Genomic DNA, 20,065 nt, shown 5'->3' on the forward strand with positions numbered 1-20,065 from the left:
AAAACAAACAAACATCTTGACTGGCTAAAACTAGAGGACTTCTCAAGGCGATTTTCTGACACATTCTTTAAACTCTTGATCAAAATCATTCCTGGAGGTCATCTTTTCACTAAATAACAGACTGGCTCATTAACAATACCACCTGTGGGTAATGAATTCCTTAAAAATCATCGACATAAAACCAATAGTTAAACATCACTTTAAGCATGTCCCCAAACTTATTTGGCCTCCCACTCCCTTTCCAGAAAATACACGTGCGTACGCGGGCACAAACACATCAGGGCCTTCCTGACAATTAACAATGTTTGTGCAATACCCTTTTATCTAGGATAAAGAGTAGGTATCGACTTTTGCAGCCCCACCTGAATTATTCCAGAACCCCAGGCAGTGTTTTCACACACTCTGGGAAGTACTTAGATGAAGAGGGAGAAGGACAAGGAAATTATAGTATCAGAACTATAGAAAGTGCTAAATAACCTAACTTGCTGTGTAAACTTTTACCACACACACACACACACACACACACACACGCACAGCTGTGCAGGTCAAAACTTTATTCTTAGCTTTCAAGAGTAACTTACCAATTCACGCCGTTTATCATCATCTGTAGCCTCATCTGTTAATTGTGCAAAAATTTCAGACAAAAACTTTTCATCTTCCTGCATGAAAAGAATATGAAACATTCATGAAAGCATAGATTGTGTTCCTTTACTAAATATACTGTACAAATTATGACATGCTAATTGTACAATTAATTAAACTCAATAGAATTTTAATTATTACAGCTAAGATTTCAGGGTATTTTTATCCCACTTAAATAAATCTCAACTATAAAATACTCTTTGAAAAGCAAGAACAGGCTAGAGGTCATGCATAAAAAGTAATTTACCGTAAGTCTGTGACATGACTACACTCTAGAGTTAAACAAAACGGAAACAAATTTGAATAACTCCTTGTTATTCAATTAGACAAACAGAAGAGTCACCAGAGGTGGTACAGTTCAGAATTAAAGGAAGCCAAACTCTAGCAACAGATTGCTCACAAAATGCAAGAACTCATGAATTAACCATATCTAGGGCCATTTGGAGCAGCATCTTACATGTTCCGTGGGACCCCCTGCACTTAAGTAAATGATCAGATATCCCAGTAACTGCTCTTCACGTATATGACTGAAGTATTGAGAGATCAAAAAAGCCTGTGAACTAGTTGCAGTTACGTGGACCCAGACTCCAGAGGGGAACCACAGGGTTTCCAAGACTTTATAGATGCAGATGCCACATCTTCCTCACACAGCGTCACAAGGCGACTCAAACAGCCGAACTTTTGGATAGCAGCTAAGTGTTTAATAAGTGTTAATTACCCAAAGCATTGTTTAAAAGAGACAGAAAATGCACACATATTCTTTTAATTTTTTAATGTAAATGGTGTGTGTCTAAAACCAGAGGGATCGACATTAAAATGTTAATTGTGGTTATCTCTGGGTAATGAATTAAGATTTTCATTGTTGCTTACCAAGTTTCTTAGTTTCTACAAAGAGCCTGGACTAGAAAAAGGATAAAACTGACAAAAATATTAAAATTCACTTTAAAATTTCCCTCAAAACCTATCAAAATTGTTAAGTGCATTAAAGCTTCATTACCATCAAAATTCACTTTTATCAACGACAATTTCCAATTCCAATTAAGGAAGCACAATCTATAAAGGCTTGTCTAGTAACATCTGTATGTTTGATAATAAAATCAACCCATAACATGTAATCACTTCCCAGTACCTATTCTTTTCCTCACTAGGCATCATCCATGAAGTGGTTCCAGTGCTTTAATTCCTTTTGGAAGTAAGAAAAAGACGAAGTGTCCATGAAAAAAGGCAGCTCTGGTGACGTCGTGGGTTTGTACTGGATTGCTAACCACCAGCCGCTCCAAGGCAGGCAAGGTTTTCTACTCCTGTCAAGATTACAGTCTAGGAAACCCACGGGCTGTTCTCTCCTGAACTCTAGGGTCGCCATGAGCCAGAACCAACTTGAAGGCAGCGAGTTTGGTTTTTCTGGTTTATACATCAGAAAGCAAATGGAGAGTGTAACATTCTCTTCCACTAAATAAAAAGTAATGGCAGTCAAAGAGAAAATACAGAGACAAGCCCTTTCTTTATGGATTGCAACTCAATGTAAAAACAAAACAAAACATCCCTTACCACTGTACCAGTAAAAAATTATCACGAAAAAAAGGAAGAAAAAAGACTAAGGTTGTGAAGGATTTCATTTTACTTGGAACCACAATCAATGTCCACGGAAGCAACAATCCAGAAATCAGATGATGTTTTGCACTGTGCAAATCTGCTGCACAAGATCTCAAGATTTGAAAAATTAAAAAAAGGGTGTCATTTTGAGAATAAAGTATACTTGGCCCACATCATGGTACGTTTCATCACCTCAAATGCATACGGCAATGTGGAAGTCTGATGAATTTATGTATGTGAATTATGATGTTGGCAAAGATATTGAAAGTAACAAACAGATATGTCTTGGAAGATGTACAGCCAGAATACTCCCTAGAAGTGAAAAAGTGAGACCTTATCTCATAAACTTTAGACATGTTATAAGGAGAGACCAGTCCCTGGAAAAGGGCATCATGCTTGGTAAGAGGATCAGCGAAAATGAGGAAGATCCTCAAGGAGAGGGCTTGGTTCCACAGCGGCGCACACAATGGGCTCAAACAAACACACTTGAGGATGGTGTGTGACAGACAGGCCAACACTCACCCTGCTGCACACGGGGTCGCCATGGGTCGGAAGTTAGCAGCCCCTAACAATCACAAAATCTTACGCAGGCTGGTGTTTGTTTTACTCATTTCATTACTTTCTTTGGGACCTTCTACCCGGCAGTCTGCAACATGCATCTTCTCGGGGACATCAAGGGCATATGTCATCTTTCACTTTACCCCTCCAATGAGCTTTTCCCAAATATGATTAGTATCTGTACTTTAGACCTTGGTAAGTCCACATGTACCTCCATTCCATTCACACCATTTACAACTGCTTCTTTCTCCCAATCACCACTTGTCTGTTTGTTGTACTGTGGTGGCTTGTGTGTTACTGTGATTCTGGAAGTTAAGTCACTGGTATTTCAAATATGTATAAGCAGGATCACCCCAAGTGAACAAGTTTCAGCAGAACTTTAAGACAGAGAACAGTCTACAAAGACAAAATACGCTGTCTACTTTTGAGGAATTAGCCACTGAAAACCCAAGCCATGATGTTTTCAATCTCCTCATATGTATGAGAAAGTTGGTCACTGAATAAAGGAAGCCTGAAGGAAAAGTGATGCATTTGAACAATGGTGCTGGCCAAGAGCAATGAAAGCACCACTGACAGCCAAAAGAATACATCTGGCTCAGAAGGAACACAACTACAATGGCTCCTTAGACGTAAGGATGGTAAGACTTTGTCTTACACACTGCGCGTGTGTTGTCAGGAGAGACCAATTCCTGGAGAAGGACATCCCGTTTGATGCGGAGGGCAGCGAAAGAGCAAAAGACCCTTAACGAGATGGACTGACACAGTGGAGTTGAGCAACAATGAGCTCAAACGTCAGTCACTGTGAGAATGGTGCAAGGACTGGCAGTGTGTCAATAGGGCCACTCGGAGTCCCATCAAACTATCTTCTTTTTTGCCTGGAGAGTTTAAACTTTATCAAAATACTTTTATGAGAAAAAAATTCCCATTGCTTGATAAATGTAATTTCTCATTTAAATTCTTCTATCGAATGTTAGTATCTGTAAATTGACAGACAGAACAGCATACAAATACTACTATTTGAGTTAATCTGTCAGGGAAATGCTTTGATTTGTTGTAGCTTTTTCTTAAAAATCTGATTTCTAACATTCTGTATCATATCTTTCAAGCTAAAAAGCAATTTGTTTTCTTCGACATATTGAGAAAAACCTGATTGACAACATGAAATCCATTATAAAAGTAATTGGAATGCTTCCTTCTTCATTCTCCAATAATTGAACTGATCTTTTTATATTATTTTAGTTTTTTCTTTTCCAGTTGGTTTTAGGCATTTTTAATTTTTTAAAAATGAGATATATGAAGTTGTGTATGGCTGCTTTTTGGGATACTACATAAAAAACTCCATAGAAAATGAACAGATTCTTCTAAAAACTAAATCATATTACTTTCTCTGCAATAATATAAAAACAAGACCAACCAACCAACCTGAGATGCCATGCATTTAAAAAAAACCATATAGACAGAAATTTCTATTTGATCAATATCAGATGTCAGGAAACTGTAACTCACAGACTTAACAGAGGTTACAGAGCTAGTTAGCAACAGAGATGGATTGACTAAGTTTCCAACATAAAAAACACTGGACCTCCCAACAAATTAACTACAGGATGGGTTTCTAAGTAGTTCAAACTCATGAACCAGACCATAGCAACACAGACGCAAATTAAAATGGACTAAATTTAATTATGCTAAAATGTAAATCTACATTTGAATCTACAGCAAAGGTCACCTATCACTGCAAAAAGGTGTTTTGTAATTTTTAAAGCACCTGAAATTTTCATGTACTTAGTAGGCCAGAAATTTCAATGCTAAAAACAATTCCAAAGGGAACTAAATCACGGACCTTACGGGACTTGTTTTAATCACAATTATCTATGGAACAGTGGGAAAAAAGTTAACGTGTTAGAGTGGTTATCATGTCCTCCATACTTTTAAGCAAACAGGAAAATAAACTTTCCATTCTGAAAAATATTTTGTAGCTGTTTACAGGAAAAACCTCATTTTATTAGCTTTCAGGGATGAAATGTAAAAAACATTTTTAGTGTATTTCTCAATTCTCAGCAAAAGCATTTCCCTGTTTTTAGAAAGAAAACTTATATGAACTAAAACCCCAAGACCCCGTCTGTTCCATTAGGTAAATTTTTATGTTTTCACTTGCCTTCTATAACTCAGGCTGTAGAAGGTTAATTTTAAGAAACCACTTACATGAATACGAGAGAATCTGAAGTATATCTGGCAATCGTATCTATTTAATCTGGTACCTATTTTAAAGATGTCACCTGGCAAACTCAGAAGTGGGCTTTACGTGGAAAAAAGCACTGAGAGGCCGCCTGCCATGGTTTAACCCTTACTTTCCCTCACACAGCTGAAAATATCATTCAGAATCACTGTTGGCACATTACGTGTTAAGGTCTAGAGGGAAAGTATATTTCTATATGATTTAAATAATGTAGTTCAACTTATCAGGATACTTCATAAAATGTACCTCACAGACCAGAATGAATCGGACTTTGTTTTTGCAAAGTCTGTAACTTCCACATATAATTAAATTATAATATTAATAATAACACTGAATCACAAAATATATAAAATGAAACACGATGTACAAATATTTATAGATACCCTTGTATAATTTAGGCGTCCTTGTAGCACAGTGGTTATGCTTTGGGATGTGATCCATAAGGTCTACAGTTTGAAACTACCAGCTGCTCCTCAGAAGAAAGATGGGGGTTTTTATTCCTGTAAACAGTTTCGAAACTCACAGGGCAGTTCTACCCTATCCTAGAGGGTCATAACTAGATGGCAGTAAGGTTGTTTTCTTTTTGAGCATAATTTATTTTCTAAATGTTAAAAACAGCAGTTGTGATTTAATATTACAGGCTTGAAAACCCCTTGAAGTCAAAAAAATCATCTGAAAACTCCACTATCGAGTGCAACCTCAGGTTCAAGCCCCAGCAATAAAACTTGCTTTTCTCTCAACAAGATGATACCCTGGCTGAATAGTGTAACTTTGAAAAAGATTCCACATTAAAAGAACTCTAATGTGTTGGTAAAACTTCTCTTAATTACAGGATGAGAAAAACGGCTAAGTTAAAAAATGATCTGAAGGGTCCATCCTACACAAGAAGTGCAATGATAGAAATAGGAAGGCAAACAGCAGTTGAGCTGTTATAAAATCAGGTCTCTTGCTAAGTACTCAGGCAGAGTTAATGTTTTGTGGGTCTCAGGATCCATTTAATTTCTCGTAAAATTACTGAAGATCCTTCAAAGGGTTTTATTATGTGAGTTATGTTTACTGAACTCTGTAATGAATGAAACAAAAACTGACATTTAAAAATACTCACTCTTTCGAAGAAGCACAGAGCCTAAGCGAATACAAGGTGTTGAACGGACCAGGTAGCAGACACCAAAGAACAAAAACCATCATTGCGTGAGCACCTTCCTCACATAAATGCTGAAGACGAATGTGTGCATAAGCAAGTGTGGTGAAGAAGGCTGATGGTGCCCGGCTATTGAGAGATACAGCGTCCGGGGACTTAAAGGTTTGAAAGTAAATAAGCGGCCATCTAGCCCAGAAGCAACAAAGCCCACACGGAAGCAGCACACCAACATGTGTGATCGTGAAGGGCAGAGGGGACCAGGTTTCAAACAACAAAGGCAGGGGGGGGAAAAATCACATCACCGTGAATGGGGAGGTACGTGATGGGGACCTAATGCCCATCTGTAGACAGCTGGACATCCCTTGCAGAGGGGTAGTGGGGAGATGAGTCACTCAGGGTTCAGTGTAGCAACAATGAAACTCAAAACCTTCCTCTAGTTCTTGAACGCTTCCCCCCCTCCCAATTATCATAACCCCAATTCTACCTTGCGGACCTGGTTAGGCCAGAGGATGCACAGCGGTGCAGTAGGGATCTGGAAACACAGGGAATCTAGGACGGATGAACCCTTCGGGACCAGCGGTGAGAGTGGCGAAACCGGGAGGGAAGGGGGTGTAGAAAGGGTGAACCGATCTTGGGGATATATGTGTAACCTCCTCTCTGGGGGATGGGCAATGGGAAGGTGGGTGAGGGGAGATGCCGGGCAGTGTAAGATAAGATAAAATAATAATTTATAAACTATTAAGGGTCCAAGGGGGAGGGGGAGCGGGGAGGGAGGTGGAGGGGGAAAAAAAAGGAAACCGAGCTGATTCCAGGAACCCAAGTGGAAGGCGAATTTTGAGAATGACAAGGGCAACGAATGTATAAGGGTGCTTTACTCAATGGATGTATGTGTGGATTGTGATAAGAGTTGCATGAGCCACCCCCAAAAGATTTATTAAATTAAAAAAAACCTTCACTCTTTCATTAAAGAAACCATTATACATTTATGAAAATAACTTTTTAAAAAAAGAAACACAACTGTGTTATCCAAAGTTAAGGGATTCATAAGAAAAGTGCAAGCCTCTTGCACGGCTGGCTTCACAGACCGCCAGATTCTTCCATCTTCCTCAGCATGTATGTCGTGGGCTGCAGCATGTTGTTTTAAGTGTATTCAGAAGTACATGACAGGCATGAGAGAAGTCTCACAAAGTCATGAAGCTGGATAGAGAATTCCAGACCCTCTGGCAGGACCTGGTGGTACAAGGGTCCCTGCTACAGTTTAGAATCACTATTGTAAGCCAACAGTGGCTGCTCAATTAACTGAATGATGATATGAAAATAACAAACACAGTTTGACAGGAAACTGGAAATACAGCATATCTCAAATACAGCTTCAAAATTATGCTCATTTTTGTCAGTGTAAAGGATTAACATAATCAACATGGTATATATCTCCTATTTCAAAGCTCAAGGAGACAGAATAAAGTCTACTTCACATAGCAAATAACCTAATTATCATTCCCTACAAATCATTGAGTATTTTTCATCCTGATTGCATATTTGAATTATTTGGGAACATTTAAACTCTGGCATGTACACACATGCATAAGTATACAACAAAACACTCCTAATACCCAGGTCTCACATGACAGAATAAAAGATACTTTTTAAAGCTGCATCATAGAAGTATTGTCAGAAAAGTCATAAAACTAAAACATAACACTTTGTTTCGATGGCTGCTGCAAACCAGACTCAATGATATCAAGCCGTTTCTGATGTAGAGAGACCCAACAGGACAGTCAAGAGCCACCTCGGAGGGCTTCCCAGGCTGTACAGCTTTCTGGAAGCATGCTGCCTCAATCACCAACCTTCTGGTTGGCAGACCAGCACTTATCCCAGTGCCCCACCAGGGCTCGTCCAATGCTTGTTGGTATATTTAAAGCAAACAAAACAAATCTTACACAAGGGAAAGGGGGAGGGGATTAATAGCAACTGGAACTATGAGAGCAATTAAATATCTCAAAACAGACGTTTAAGGAATACCTTCCATTTACTTACCTGTAACATGCTGACTATCTCAACTTTATTGAAGAAAATAAAGGAAGTAAGAGTAGAAAGAAAATTCTCTTCAAAAACAGATGGTGTAGGCAAAATGATGTCCTGAATATACTGTACCCTGTAAGTCTGATGTATTTTTTGCCTTAGTTCAGAATCGGTGATTGGTATAACTTCTTTGAACTTCGCAGTTTTGGTTAAGAATTCTCTGTGCCTTTTTGGCTGAGCCAAAGCAGGGTCGTACTCAAGGCACCCCACGACATCCATAATACACTCGTCAGAAAACATCACTTCAAACAGAGTTGCCTTATTTAGGAATAAGATTCCTCTAATAATCTCATACAAATGGTGCAAGCCTTCAGTGTTTTCCAGGTTCTCACAAGCTTGGAAAAGCTGCAGTAGTTTTTTAATGTAGCCTTCATTTTCCAAGGCCAGAGCCAACTTTTCTCTACGAATCGGTGAGGAGAGAACGGAGGTAACTAAGTCAGCAATCTCTTCAAGTTTATTGAGTTCACATGTGGGCAGGTCAATCAGGTGACTGGTTTCAGGCATTTCTTCAAATCGCTCTTCTTCTGATTCATCAATAAGGTCCTGTGTGACTTCCACTGATGGGTCCTTACCTTGAACCTAAAATTACAAAAGTGTTGCTGATGAGCCTAAAACACAGAAGAATGTTTGGAAATAAAACCAATGACTATTCAGTCACTGAATAGAAATAATATCTTGTAAAGAAACAATATTAGGAATATCAAAATACAAACGGAAGGAAACAAACAAACCCATGCCGACTGACTCATAGCAACCCTGGAGGGCAGAGTGGAGCTGCCTGCAACAGGGTTTCTCAGGTTGTCCATCTTCATGAGCGCACGCTGCCCCGTCTGCCGGGACGCATCCGACGGGCTTGCACTGCCAATCCTGTACTGAAAAGTAGAGCACTTAAACCCGGTGGGACCAGGGTTCCTATTAGGAATATAATCTGTGGCAATTACACGGGAAGTCTGGAGGAGGAAATACACCAAGTTCAGAGTCCCTTATTTGAGTCTGCGCTGTTGACTGCTGACCATCTCATCCACAAATTCCTCAATTTATCAGATGCAATGATGAAATGTGCAAGGAGCAAGTGCAGGTGTTTAACAGCGACAATCTACCTAGTAATTTTGACTCTTGCTCAAGATGACTCTTAAGAATCACCTGGGAGTGTTGTTAAACTAGATTCTCACTCAATATCTCTGAAGTGGAAATGCACATTCTCAGCAGGGAGGTCAAGCCAGAATGAATCATTTCAAAGTCCTACTTTTGTAGCTGGACAAGATTATGATAAGGGGTAAAGGTATTAAAAACTAAAGGGCAAGAAATGCAGAACAGAGAAAAGCAACAAAAGATGACTTTTGATCTTTAGTACTTGACCAAAAATACTCATAAGCACTAGGCAAATCACAAACTATACTGCCATCGAGTCAATTCAAACTTACAATGAACACCACAGATCAGAGTGAAACCGCCTCAGGGTTTCCAAGGCTGTAAACCTTCAAGGACGCAGGTTGAGTTAGAATTACCAACACTTTCATTTAACCACCGTGCCACTAAGGGTCTCCAACAGTAGCCATGTACAAGACACATGGTGTTAGACAGACAGGCAGACGGTTTTGCTGTTGTTAGCTGCTGTGAAGTAGGAGGCTCCTGCAGAACAAGATGGTGCCTCATCCTGTGTCGCTCCCATAATTAGCTGTTGTGCTAAATATCTTCACTGGCTCATCTTCAGAATGTGATTACCAGGCCTTTTTCTCTAGCCTGTCTTAATCTGGATGCTCCAGGAAAACCTCTTCAGCCTAGCAACATGCAAACCTCCACTGACAGACAGGTGATGACTGTATGAGACCTGGCCAGGATTCAAATCTGGTTCTTCTGCATGGAAGGCAAGAATGCTACCATTGGGCTTAAAGATCTTCCCATTTGGTACAGATAAGAGCTGGAAACACAGAGAATACAGGACAGGTGAACTCCTTGGGACCAATATTAAGAGCAGTCATACCAGGAGGGGAACGGAAGGTGTGGGGCCAAAGGGTGAACCGATTCACAATGACCCTACCTATACCCCCCTCCTGGAGGGATGGACAACAGACAAGGGGTTAAAGGGAGACATTGGACAGGGCAAGGCATGAAAAAATAGTAATTTATAAATCATCTAGGGTTCATGAGGGAAGGAGGGAGGTGAAATAAATGAGGAGCTGATACCAAGGGCTCAAGTAGAAAGAAAATGCTTTGACAACGATGATGGCAACATATGTACAAATGTGATCGACACAATGGATGGATGTATGGATTGTGATAAGAGTTGTATGAGCCCCCAATAAAATTATTAAAAAAAAATCTTCCCATTTTATAGGGTACTCATTATGAAGAGGTGCTATCAAAATCTAGAGTGGTAAAAAAAAATTAAGAGAAAGCCTTTTCTTCTTAAATTTTAAGAATGTGCAGTGGAATATACAAGGAATTTCCATGTTAGGTTACCAAAGTTCACAATAAAACATTCTCTCATGTTCTAATACTCACCCATTTTTGATATAAAAGAAATTGAAGAATGCATACAAATGTGCTGCACATTAAAAGAATCTCACCTGACAGATTTTCTCCCAAATCTCATCACAGCCAGCTTTTTCCTGAAAGCTCAGCGCCAGATCATAGTTCTCAGCTTCTGACCAAACAATTAATGTATCCTGTTTAAAAAATAACAAGTTCTATATCATCACAGAACAAAGAAATATGTACAAAGAATAATTATTGAGAGAACAGGAAACTAATTGTAAATTTCCTTTAACAGTCACAATCAATGGCAAAATCATATTACCTGTTCCAACGCTGGCAATATATTGGCAATTACACAGTAGTTTTAGTACTAAAAATGACACTCTAAGGTCCCAAAAGCTAAGACAAAAACTAGTAGCCTCTGGCTTAGATTATAAGATATTAACTAGAAGCTCCTTATTCTTGGCCCAAACCATAATGTAGATGCTTCAACCCTCTATCTTCTTGCTTCCAGAAGCCAGCTGTGACATTCTACTTCTACATACAGGCTGATACTTCCCTTCTCTGGCAGCTGGCTGTCAACAAGTTTTATGTAAAATAATAGCTGAAAATATCTTAAAGTTTAACCCTTTCTATTTTTACTTCCACTTTTTTTTAGTTGAAGAGCCTTCAGAATGTTCAAGAACGCAAAGCAATGGTGAAATAAAATGACCTGTTCTACCAACAAGTACTTCCAGCTTGAGCTATTCAGATAACTTCTCTTAGGATGTCTTCAATGATATCCCTACCAAAAGGTTAGCTATGATTTTAGAAAATACGTACCAACCATTGTATTAAAAACTTAGTTGTGAATTTAAATTAAAGCACACACATTCGCAAATGTTTTAGCACTGAATATGCACTGAAAATGCAACACTCATGAAATGGGCAAACTTTCCTCCCAGAACACTTAACCAAGCTTTGATATGACTAAAGTTATGGGTTTTCAAAAAAAAAAAAAAAATCTAACTTTACACTTTAATTAATGCTAAATTTTTTTTTAAAAAGCTATTCTATAAAACAGCTTGTATTTAACAGTTGTTCACCTAATACTTATGTTGAGACCTAATGCTAACAGAAAAGTGAGCCCGATTAAAGTCTTTAAACATTTCAACACTCCTTAATTCTAAGCAATAAATGAAAAATATCATTTATTAACATAGGTCTCAGATGAAAACTTTTTATTTGCTGTGTAATCAGGTAGGAAGAGTTCACTATATTTTTTTTGGAAAGGATATATGCCACAGGGTTATCATTCCAAAATTTTATCAGGTGACTTGGCTTAAAAATCTGTATAGTGGTTTTCCATGTCTATAAATGAGATTTAAAAATATATCTAGTTTTTCAATATCACTGAAGTTGGTTTTCCATGTCTATAAATGAGATTTAAAAAAATATCTAGTTTTTCAATATCACTGAAGTTCTATTTACAAACAAAATGGCAGAAACCTCCGTGTATACATAAAAAAGATGAAAACAGAGCTGTTCTATTTGTGCCTTGTTAAAGCTCTAGGGCACTCAAGCAGGTTCCCTCATCTACGGCAAGCCCCTCATCAAAAATGGTCTCTACAACTTAAAAAACAACAACATTTTGTTGTTGAGCATACAGCAGGATCTAAATCTTAATTTTTTTTGCTATGTACTTCAATTTACTTTTATACAGGAATACGCATTAGTATAGCAAGAGTATACATGAAAGTATAAAATAAAAAGATTATATTACAGATAAAGTAAGTACTACTTTTATGTTTGTACTGATATGGCTCCCTATGATTATAAACTGGCATCACAGGGCCCAACATACACGTACAAAACCCAAACCCACTGCCATTGAATAGATTCAACGCACAGCAACTCTGGAAGACACTGAAGACCTGGCCCATGAGCTTTCCAAGGTTGTATCCCACAGCAGAAAACTGTTCCCTGACCTTCTGGGCAACTACCAAGTGTCACTCAGGGCATAATATACTAAGTAAGATAGTATAAAAATCATATCTGAAGGATAGGATAAAAATCTAGCTCAGAAGCAACAAAGCCCACATGGAAGGAACACAGCAACCTGTGTGACCATGAACTGTCGAAGGGATCAGGTATCAAGCATCAAGGAACAAAAATTCATTTAATTGTAAATGTGGGTGAGTGCAGAGTGGAGAAGAGTCAAAGCCCATCGGCAGCCACCAGACACCCCCTTACTGAAGGGTTGTGTGGAGGAGATGAGCCAGTCAGGGTGCAGGGTAGCAACGATGAAACATATAATTTTGCTCTAGTTCTTAAATGCTTCCTCTTCCCCCCTCGCCTCCCCCCCACTATCATGATCCCAATTCTACCTTACAAATCTGGCTAGACCAGAGGATGTACACTGGTACAGAAAGCAACTGGAAACACAGGGAATCCTGGACAGATGACTTCTTCAGGACCAGTGGTGAGAGTGGTGATGCCTGGAGGGTGGAGGGAATGTGGGGTAGAAAGGGCGAACTGATTACAAGAATCTACGTATAGCCTTCTCCCTGGGGGATGGACAGCAGAGAAGAGGGCGGGGAGAAATGTCAGTGTAACATATTACAAAATAATAATTTATGAATTATGAAGGATTTATGAGGTAGGGGGGAGTGGGGAGGGAAGGGGAAAATGAGCAGCCGATATTAAGGGCTCAAGTAGAAGGCAAATGTTTTGAGAATGATGATGGCAACAAATGTACATATGTGCTTGACACAATGGATGTACGTATGGATTGTGATAAGAATTGTATGAGCTCCCAATAAAATGATTAAAAAAATTCTTATCTAAAACTACCTTTTTTAATTAGTTTTTTCCTGATGGGTCAATTTCTTGTCAAATCTATTACCATTGCTTCTGTTTTGTCAAAAGGTCATCAGAGCTTATACTAGGAGTACATGTCGGTTTGACCGTTTTTTGCTACTCGTTACTGTTAAGGAGCACTGGTAGCGTAATGGTAATGGGTAAGGAGCTGGGCTGCTCACTTCAAGGTGAGCATTTCAAAACCACCAACTGTTGTGAGAAAACGGAGGATGGGTAGTTCTACCCTGTCGCACAGGGCTGCCGTGAGTCAGAAGTGTTATGTTAACGGCCATCCAGTTGGGCCTGACACATGGTGGTGATCTTCTGTAGAAGAATAAAATGTTGCCTGGCCCAGCAGCATCTTCCTAACCTTTGAGCTGTTTGACTCCATTATGGTGGCTATCGTGTCACTAGATGTTCGAGGGCTTCCTTCCGCTTGGTTGTTCTCTATCTACCAAACACACTATCTTTTCCTACTGACTAATCCTTTCTGGTGATGCGCCATAAGTAAGCAAGCTGAAGTCTGACTTCTGCTAGCAACTGGAACAGGCAATGTACAAGGTTGTTCATTTGCACTTACATGACTGTTTTCAAACTTTTTAAAGCACTTGTCTATTTTGCTATGGGTTTGGTTTAAATTAGAATATACGAATGAAAATTTGCACACATGGGCTTCAATAGTACAAAATGGTTTTCCCCCCACAAAAATTCCTCTCTTCCCTCAGAAGACCATGCATACTTTAACTCTTGATTGTGCAATTGTATGTAAATATTAACAAAACTCATTAAAAAGTTTACACAACAGGCTTCTTCTCAAATCCCAATGCGTCACACCACACACTTCATTGTGGATATCACTGGCCCAACAGAACGAAATCCAAAACCCTTAGTCAGGCTCCAAAGTCCTTTGCATTTTGGCCACAATTCACTTTCTAAGAAGATCCTGTTAACACTAAAGTGTCAATGAAGGGAACTCCTCTTGACTCTCCTCCACATTCTCCCTGGTTCCTTCCTTCCCATCCTTGACCTATACGTTCCCCTAATCTAGTAAAAAGCCCCGAAAATAAGACCTATATTTAGAATCTTTGTCCATTGTAAAGGAGAGAAGCCACTAAGAGATGGCTTACAAATAACATATTTCTATGCTTCTTGCCCGGGGATGGGTGAAACCCAAGAATCCTTAAAGGTTCCGAGTAATTCAAATTTAAGAAATCCACCCAAGTGTGTTCCTCTTAAGTTCAGAGGTTTAGGGTGTTTTCATGGGAGTTCAGCCCTTGAAGCTCACTATTCCAAATGGATGACAATTCCCAGCCCACCTCTCATCTACAGAACATGGTCTCAGTGCAAAGAAAAAAAGAAGTACCCACAAGAGGCGCTGTTCAGGGTAAAGACTCTTCCGGACAGAGAGCAGGCACAAGCACTGCAGGATCTCCTGGGTAGCCCAGAAGCATCGCTGGAGCAAAGCGGCGTTTTCCATAGAAAGTGTGTCTCTCATCAATGTACCTTATGATATCATTATTTTTTGCTCATTTGTATGTGGTCAATGTTTTTACCTCTTTGGGACATCATTAATGCCTCTGTTAAAACCAGAGAAGTCTACGATTTTCCTCTACTAACCAAAACATTAAATTTTCCATGTCATTATAGAACCAAGATTTAAAATAAGCTTACAGGAAGAAGAAAAAAATTCAGGCTGTTTGACTTGGTTCTTCAAAACAGTAAGGTGTGGCAATGAATGTACAAATGTGCTTTACACAATTGATGTATGTATGGATTGTGATAAGAATTGTATGAGCCCCTAATAAAACCATTTTACAAAAATAGTTTAAAAAAAGGGTTTCTAGCCAATGAAGATAAACTCAGATGGAGCCCAGTCTAAAACTGATACTCTTTATGTTAAAATGCCAAAGCAGTTTAAAAACATTTCTCATGACAGGCCAAAAAAAACAAACAAAAAACAAAAAAAAACCCCAACCCAGTAATGTGACTATAACTCAAGCCCAGGATGAGAGCAAACATGGCCTGCGGAAGCTTGAGAATAATCTTTATTATACGAAGTTTTCATAGTGTGGTTTTACTATAATTCTTATTTTCAAACATTGTTTGAAAACGGTATTCCCAGAACCAAGTACTATTTAAATCAGTTAATTCAGAGTCTAAATGAGACCTTGAAATTGTATTTAAAGTAGGTATATATAACACCTGCTGGGGGAAATCGTCTGGTTGCTTTTTTTTCTTCCAGAGAGCTAACTGTAACACATTAGAAAAACCAGTTTATTCTGACTGATTATTCCCCTATATAAGGTTTCTGAGACTATATACCTCATGGGAGGAGACAGTCTCATTTTTCTTCCATAGAGTAAACTAGCAGGTTTGAACTGCAACCCTTGAAGTTAGCAACGCTAGCAGTCCAACACCTAACACTTAGTGCCATGAGGGCATCTTAATATATTACGAGGCTCATAAATGTGGTGCCATTTGTCCCCACTGTACTGCTCTCTACCTCATGAACATGAACAGTCATGAAATAATTGACATTCTACTGCTTGTCAGACTGTCTCTGCCTCATAACTAAATTCAGTATTTAAAAAATTTAAAATTATTTAATCCAAACCAAAGGTCAAATAAGAACAGACTCCTATGGACAAAGAACAAACGCAAGATTAAAACAGAACTAAGTGTCAAACAGAAGGCTTTCCTGTATATCCCCAAAGCCCAAATACAGCAAAGTTGAATTTTTTTTTTAAGTTGAATTTTTAAAAATAAAATAAAAATAAAGTGTTCCCCCCTTGTTACTGATGTAACACTTAGGTAACAAATGGGTAGGGGAACAAAGTGTAATAAATATTTGACATGCTGACAGAATTCGTAGACTCAACATCAATTTAAAATGGAAAAATTACTGAGAATTACCAGAAAAACAATGCAGCATCCAATCCTCTATTGGTTCTTTTCCTTGACCTCAACTGTTTCTGAGGTATATTGTAAAGACCATACACTCTAACTTAGTTACATACATGCAACATACATACAACCCTCACTTAGGAGTTCCTAGGTTGTATAGTGACTAATGAGCTTGGCTATTGAAAGTCCACAAAAAGGCATGTCGGAAGAAAGTCTTGCTGATTTACTTCTAAAAATCCTGCCACAGAAACCACTTAGGGGCATGGTTTTCTCTCTCTCTCTCTCACACACACACACACACACACACACAATCCTGCCACAGAAGCCACTTAGGGGCATGGTTTACACACACACACACACACACACACACACACACACACACACACACACGGGCAGCATGAATCGTACCACGGAAGAAAGTCTTGCTGATTTACTTCTAAAAATCCTGCCACAGAAACCACTTAGGGGCATGGTTTTCTCTCTCTCTCTCTCTCTCTCTCACACACACACACACACACACACACACACACACACACACAATCCTGCCACAGAAGCCACTTAGGGGCATGGTTTACACACACACACACACACACACACACACACACACACGGGCAGCATGAATCGTACCACGTGATGGCAATTGGTGCTGTTTCTACCGTCTAACTTGGAGAAGCCCTGGAGACAGGGTGGTTATGCACTGGACTGTTGACCACACAGAGCTCACCCCGCCATTGCACAAGAGCACCCTGGGCTTTCGCCTCCTGTAAACAAGGACTGTCTTGGAAACCCACAGGGCAGTTTCCCATTCTTCCCAACAGGGTTGCTATGAGCTGGAACTGACTCTATGGCCGGAAATAATAGCTTAAGTGTCCAAGGGAGTTTTAGGGTACCAATCCTCACAAAGAGCAGTATCCTCCCTAAGATACTGTATGTACGTACTCATGTCTAAGCCGAGTTTCCCAGCACATTTTTTAGTGCCGTTTTTGTGGTAAAATTAGGTGCCTCAGCTGATATTCGGGCCGGCTTATACTCGAGTGTCTGGGCATATGATAGTAAGATTAACCCTGGGTTAAAATTAAGTCCTTAATATTTCAGTGTTCCAGTGCTCTATGACCTTGAGCATATTATTCTATTTAACCTCTGACCATCTTTCCTCATTGAAAAGTGAGACGCTCTTGCCTCCAGTAGTTTTCTTGTAGGTTATGACTCTAATAGAGTTTTCATTGCAGTTACTATATGCCAGGTACTGTGCTCAGCACCTCCGACAGTAACTCAATTACCTGATGAAGACAGGTCAAGTCCTCACTAAAAAGGTAAGAGTCAGAGAAAATTTGCTCACTATCACATACCTAAAAGTAACGGAATTAAAAAAAATAAGAATGCTAACTTGAAAACTCACTCCTGATACTATGTGCCTCATTTGAAATAATAGTGTGAATAACTTTGAGAGGCAAGCAAGTTTTAGCAACCAGTTTCTCAAGCTAGGGCATTGTATTTCTCAAAGCAAAGATTCTTAAGAACGAGCGATTCCCATGCAATAATCCAAGATTCCCCCTTGGTACCCGCTCTAACCCCTCCCCCCACCCAAGAATGTTTGTCTATCATCCAACTTGCCTGGTTTTACACCTAATCATTCACTTTTCATGCACCTGAGGGTACAGTTCAAAGTTCAGAGCAGAATGTACTCTACAAATTGATGCCGTCACCTCAACACTAAAATTACAAAACTCTCCCGTACACACTCATTAGTCCACTCCCCACAATGGTCCTCAGGCTGTTTTCCCATCAAGTTCTCTAGCTGAATCCCAACACCCTCCTTTTTACTGTTCTCTTGTGGGTTGGAAACATTTTCCCAATTCTGTTTTTTTCAGTGGTTTCTTCTTTAACAGAGGCTGTAAGTAGGAACCAACATGATGGTAGAGTTTGGTTGTGAGTGTATAAGGAGCCCTGGTAGTGTAACGGTTATGAGTTCAGCTGCGATTGCACGGTTGCCAGTTCAAAACCACCAACCGCTCCCCAGGAGAAAGGTTCTACTCTTGGGAACAGTTACCGTCTCAGGAAATCACAGGGAGGTTTCTGAGTCAGCACTGACTCCATGCAGTGAGTTTACTTTTTGGTTTTTCTTCTTCCTGATTACTAACACGTGCATCAAACAGCATGCCTCAAAAACTCTATATTAAAAAAAAAACAATAAAAAAACAAAAAACTCTGTATTCAACATGTACCCACCTTCTTCCCATCTCCACAGCCACCATCCCTTTCCGTCACAACAATCCAACATTTGTCCAGACTATGCAGCCACCTCTACTTCCTTCATTGACTTTTTCAACTCTACACGTTAGTAAGTATACTGAGTGATGCAAACCTTTAGCTGAAAAAGCCACAAAGCTTTCAAATAAAGAATCCAAACTAAATAGCAGCACTCAAAACCAAACCATTGTATGAATAAAAATAATTATATCTAACCTCAATAAAGGAATTTCCTTGATGCAGGTAAAAAGACATTTGATGATCCTCAGACTCTCCTGCCCCAAACACCCGCCCCCGCCCCCGCCCCCAGCTCTAGGTCCAGATGTTCATTATAGGATGTTTTACTCTCACCTCAAAATCGCAATTAATCAGCACAAAACTGTAGTGTGTAGTATTCTCATGTATGCCAGGAGTACAGATGGTATAGTGTGTTAAGTTGGGTTGGTAACCACAAGGTCAGCAGTTCAAAACCACCAACTGCTCTACAAGAGAAGACAAAGCTTTCTATTCCAGTAGAGTTATCTCAGAAACCCAAAGGGGCAGTTTACCCTGTCATTGAAGGCCACTGAGTCGGAATCAGCTTGATGCTTGTGAGTATGAGAGGCCATGTATGCCAATAAAACTGAGTATGTGTAATTGTGTGCATTTATCTATAAAACTTTTGAGAAGATATACTTGAAACTGATAGCATGAGTGGCCTCAAGTGAATACAACTATAGTATATGCGTGGAATAGGGAGGAGATTGGACTAAATACCTTTCGATTTTTCATGATAGATAAGACAAACCGTTGCCTTAGCTAAGCGAGTCATTGTTTTCCTTTCACAACTTCCAAGGTTTTAGGGAACCATAATTTTTCTGGCCCCTAGACTACAAAACACTACCAATAAGCCATTTCTCTTCTATATTTAATCATTCACCAAATACTGTAGAACATTCTGAAACTATACAAGAACTCCATCTTCTTTCCAATTCTATTACGTATTTTCTTGTATCTGAATTATTGCAAAAGTTCCAAAGCACTTCAGCTCCACACCCTAACCCTCAATCCATACCAATCTATTATTATCAAAATGATTATCACCTTCATCATTAGGAGGCTACCTTAGAACCTCTAAGAGCTCCTTTGTTTAGCAAATCAGCTCTTGAATAAGAAAGCTCTGCTGCTAACAGGCTTCAGATCTTTTAAAATTTTAGTCAGGTGCTGAGGACAGAGGCCTGGATTCATAGTAAAACAACAAGCCACCGCCAGATCCTGTGGCCATCCTCGCATGTTGTTTGCTCCCATTGTTGCAGCCACTTTGTCCAGCCATCAGATCAAGAGATCCTTTTCCCACTGCCTGC

General features: G+C 39.4%; 1 protein-coding gene across 6 annotated transcripts in view; it reads right to left on the reverse strand.

Annotated features, from left to right (window-relative positions):
• PPP4R3B (protein phosphatase 4 regulatory subunit 3B) overlaps positions 1-20,065 on the reverse strand; it is a 70,558-nt gene that overhangs the window by 45,739 nt on the left and 4,754 nt on the right. For all 6 annotated transcript variants that reach the window (XM_075536100.1, XM_075536099.1, XM_075536101.1 and 3 more), the window contains exons 3-5: positions 10,823-10,921; positions 8,208-8,831; positions 582-659 (exon numbers count right to left, since the gene is read on the reverse strand). In XM_075536100.1, coding sequence (XP_075392215.1) covers positions 582-659; positions 8,208-8,831; positions 10,823-10,921 — 801 coding nt within the window. The remainder of the gene's footprint in view (positions 1-581; positions 660-8,207; positions 8,832-10,822; positions 10,922-20,065) is intronic.

The sequence above is a fragment of the Tenrec ecaudatus genome, chromosome 17 (assembly GCF_050624435.1).
Source record: "Tenrec ecaudatus isolate mTenEca1 chromosome 17, mTenEca1.hap1, whole genome shotgun sequence".
NCBI lineage: Eukaryota > Metazoa > Chordata > Mammalia > Afrosoricida > Tenrecidae > Tenrec > Tenrec ecaudatus.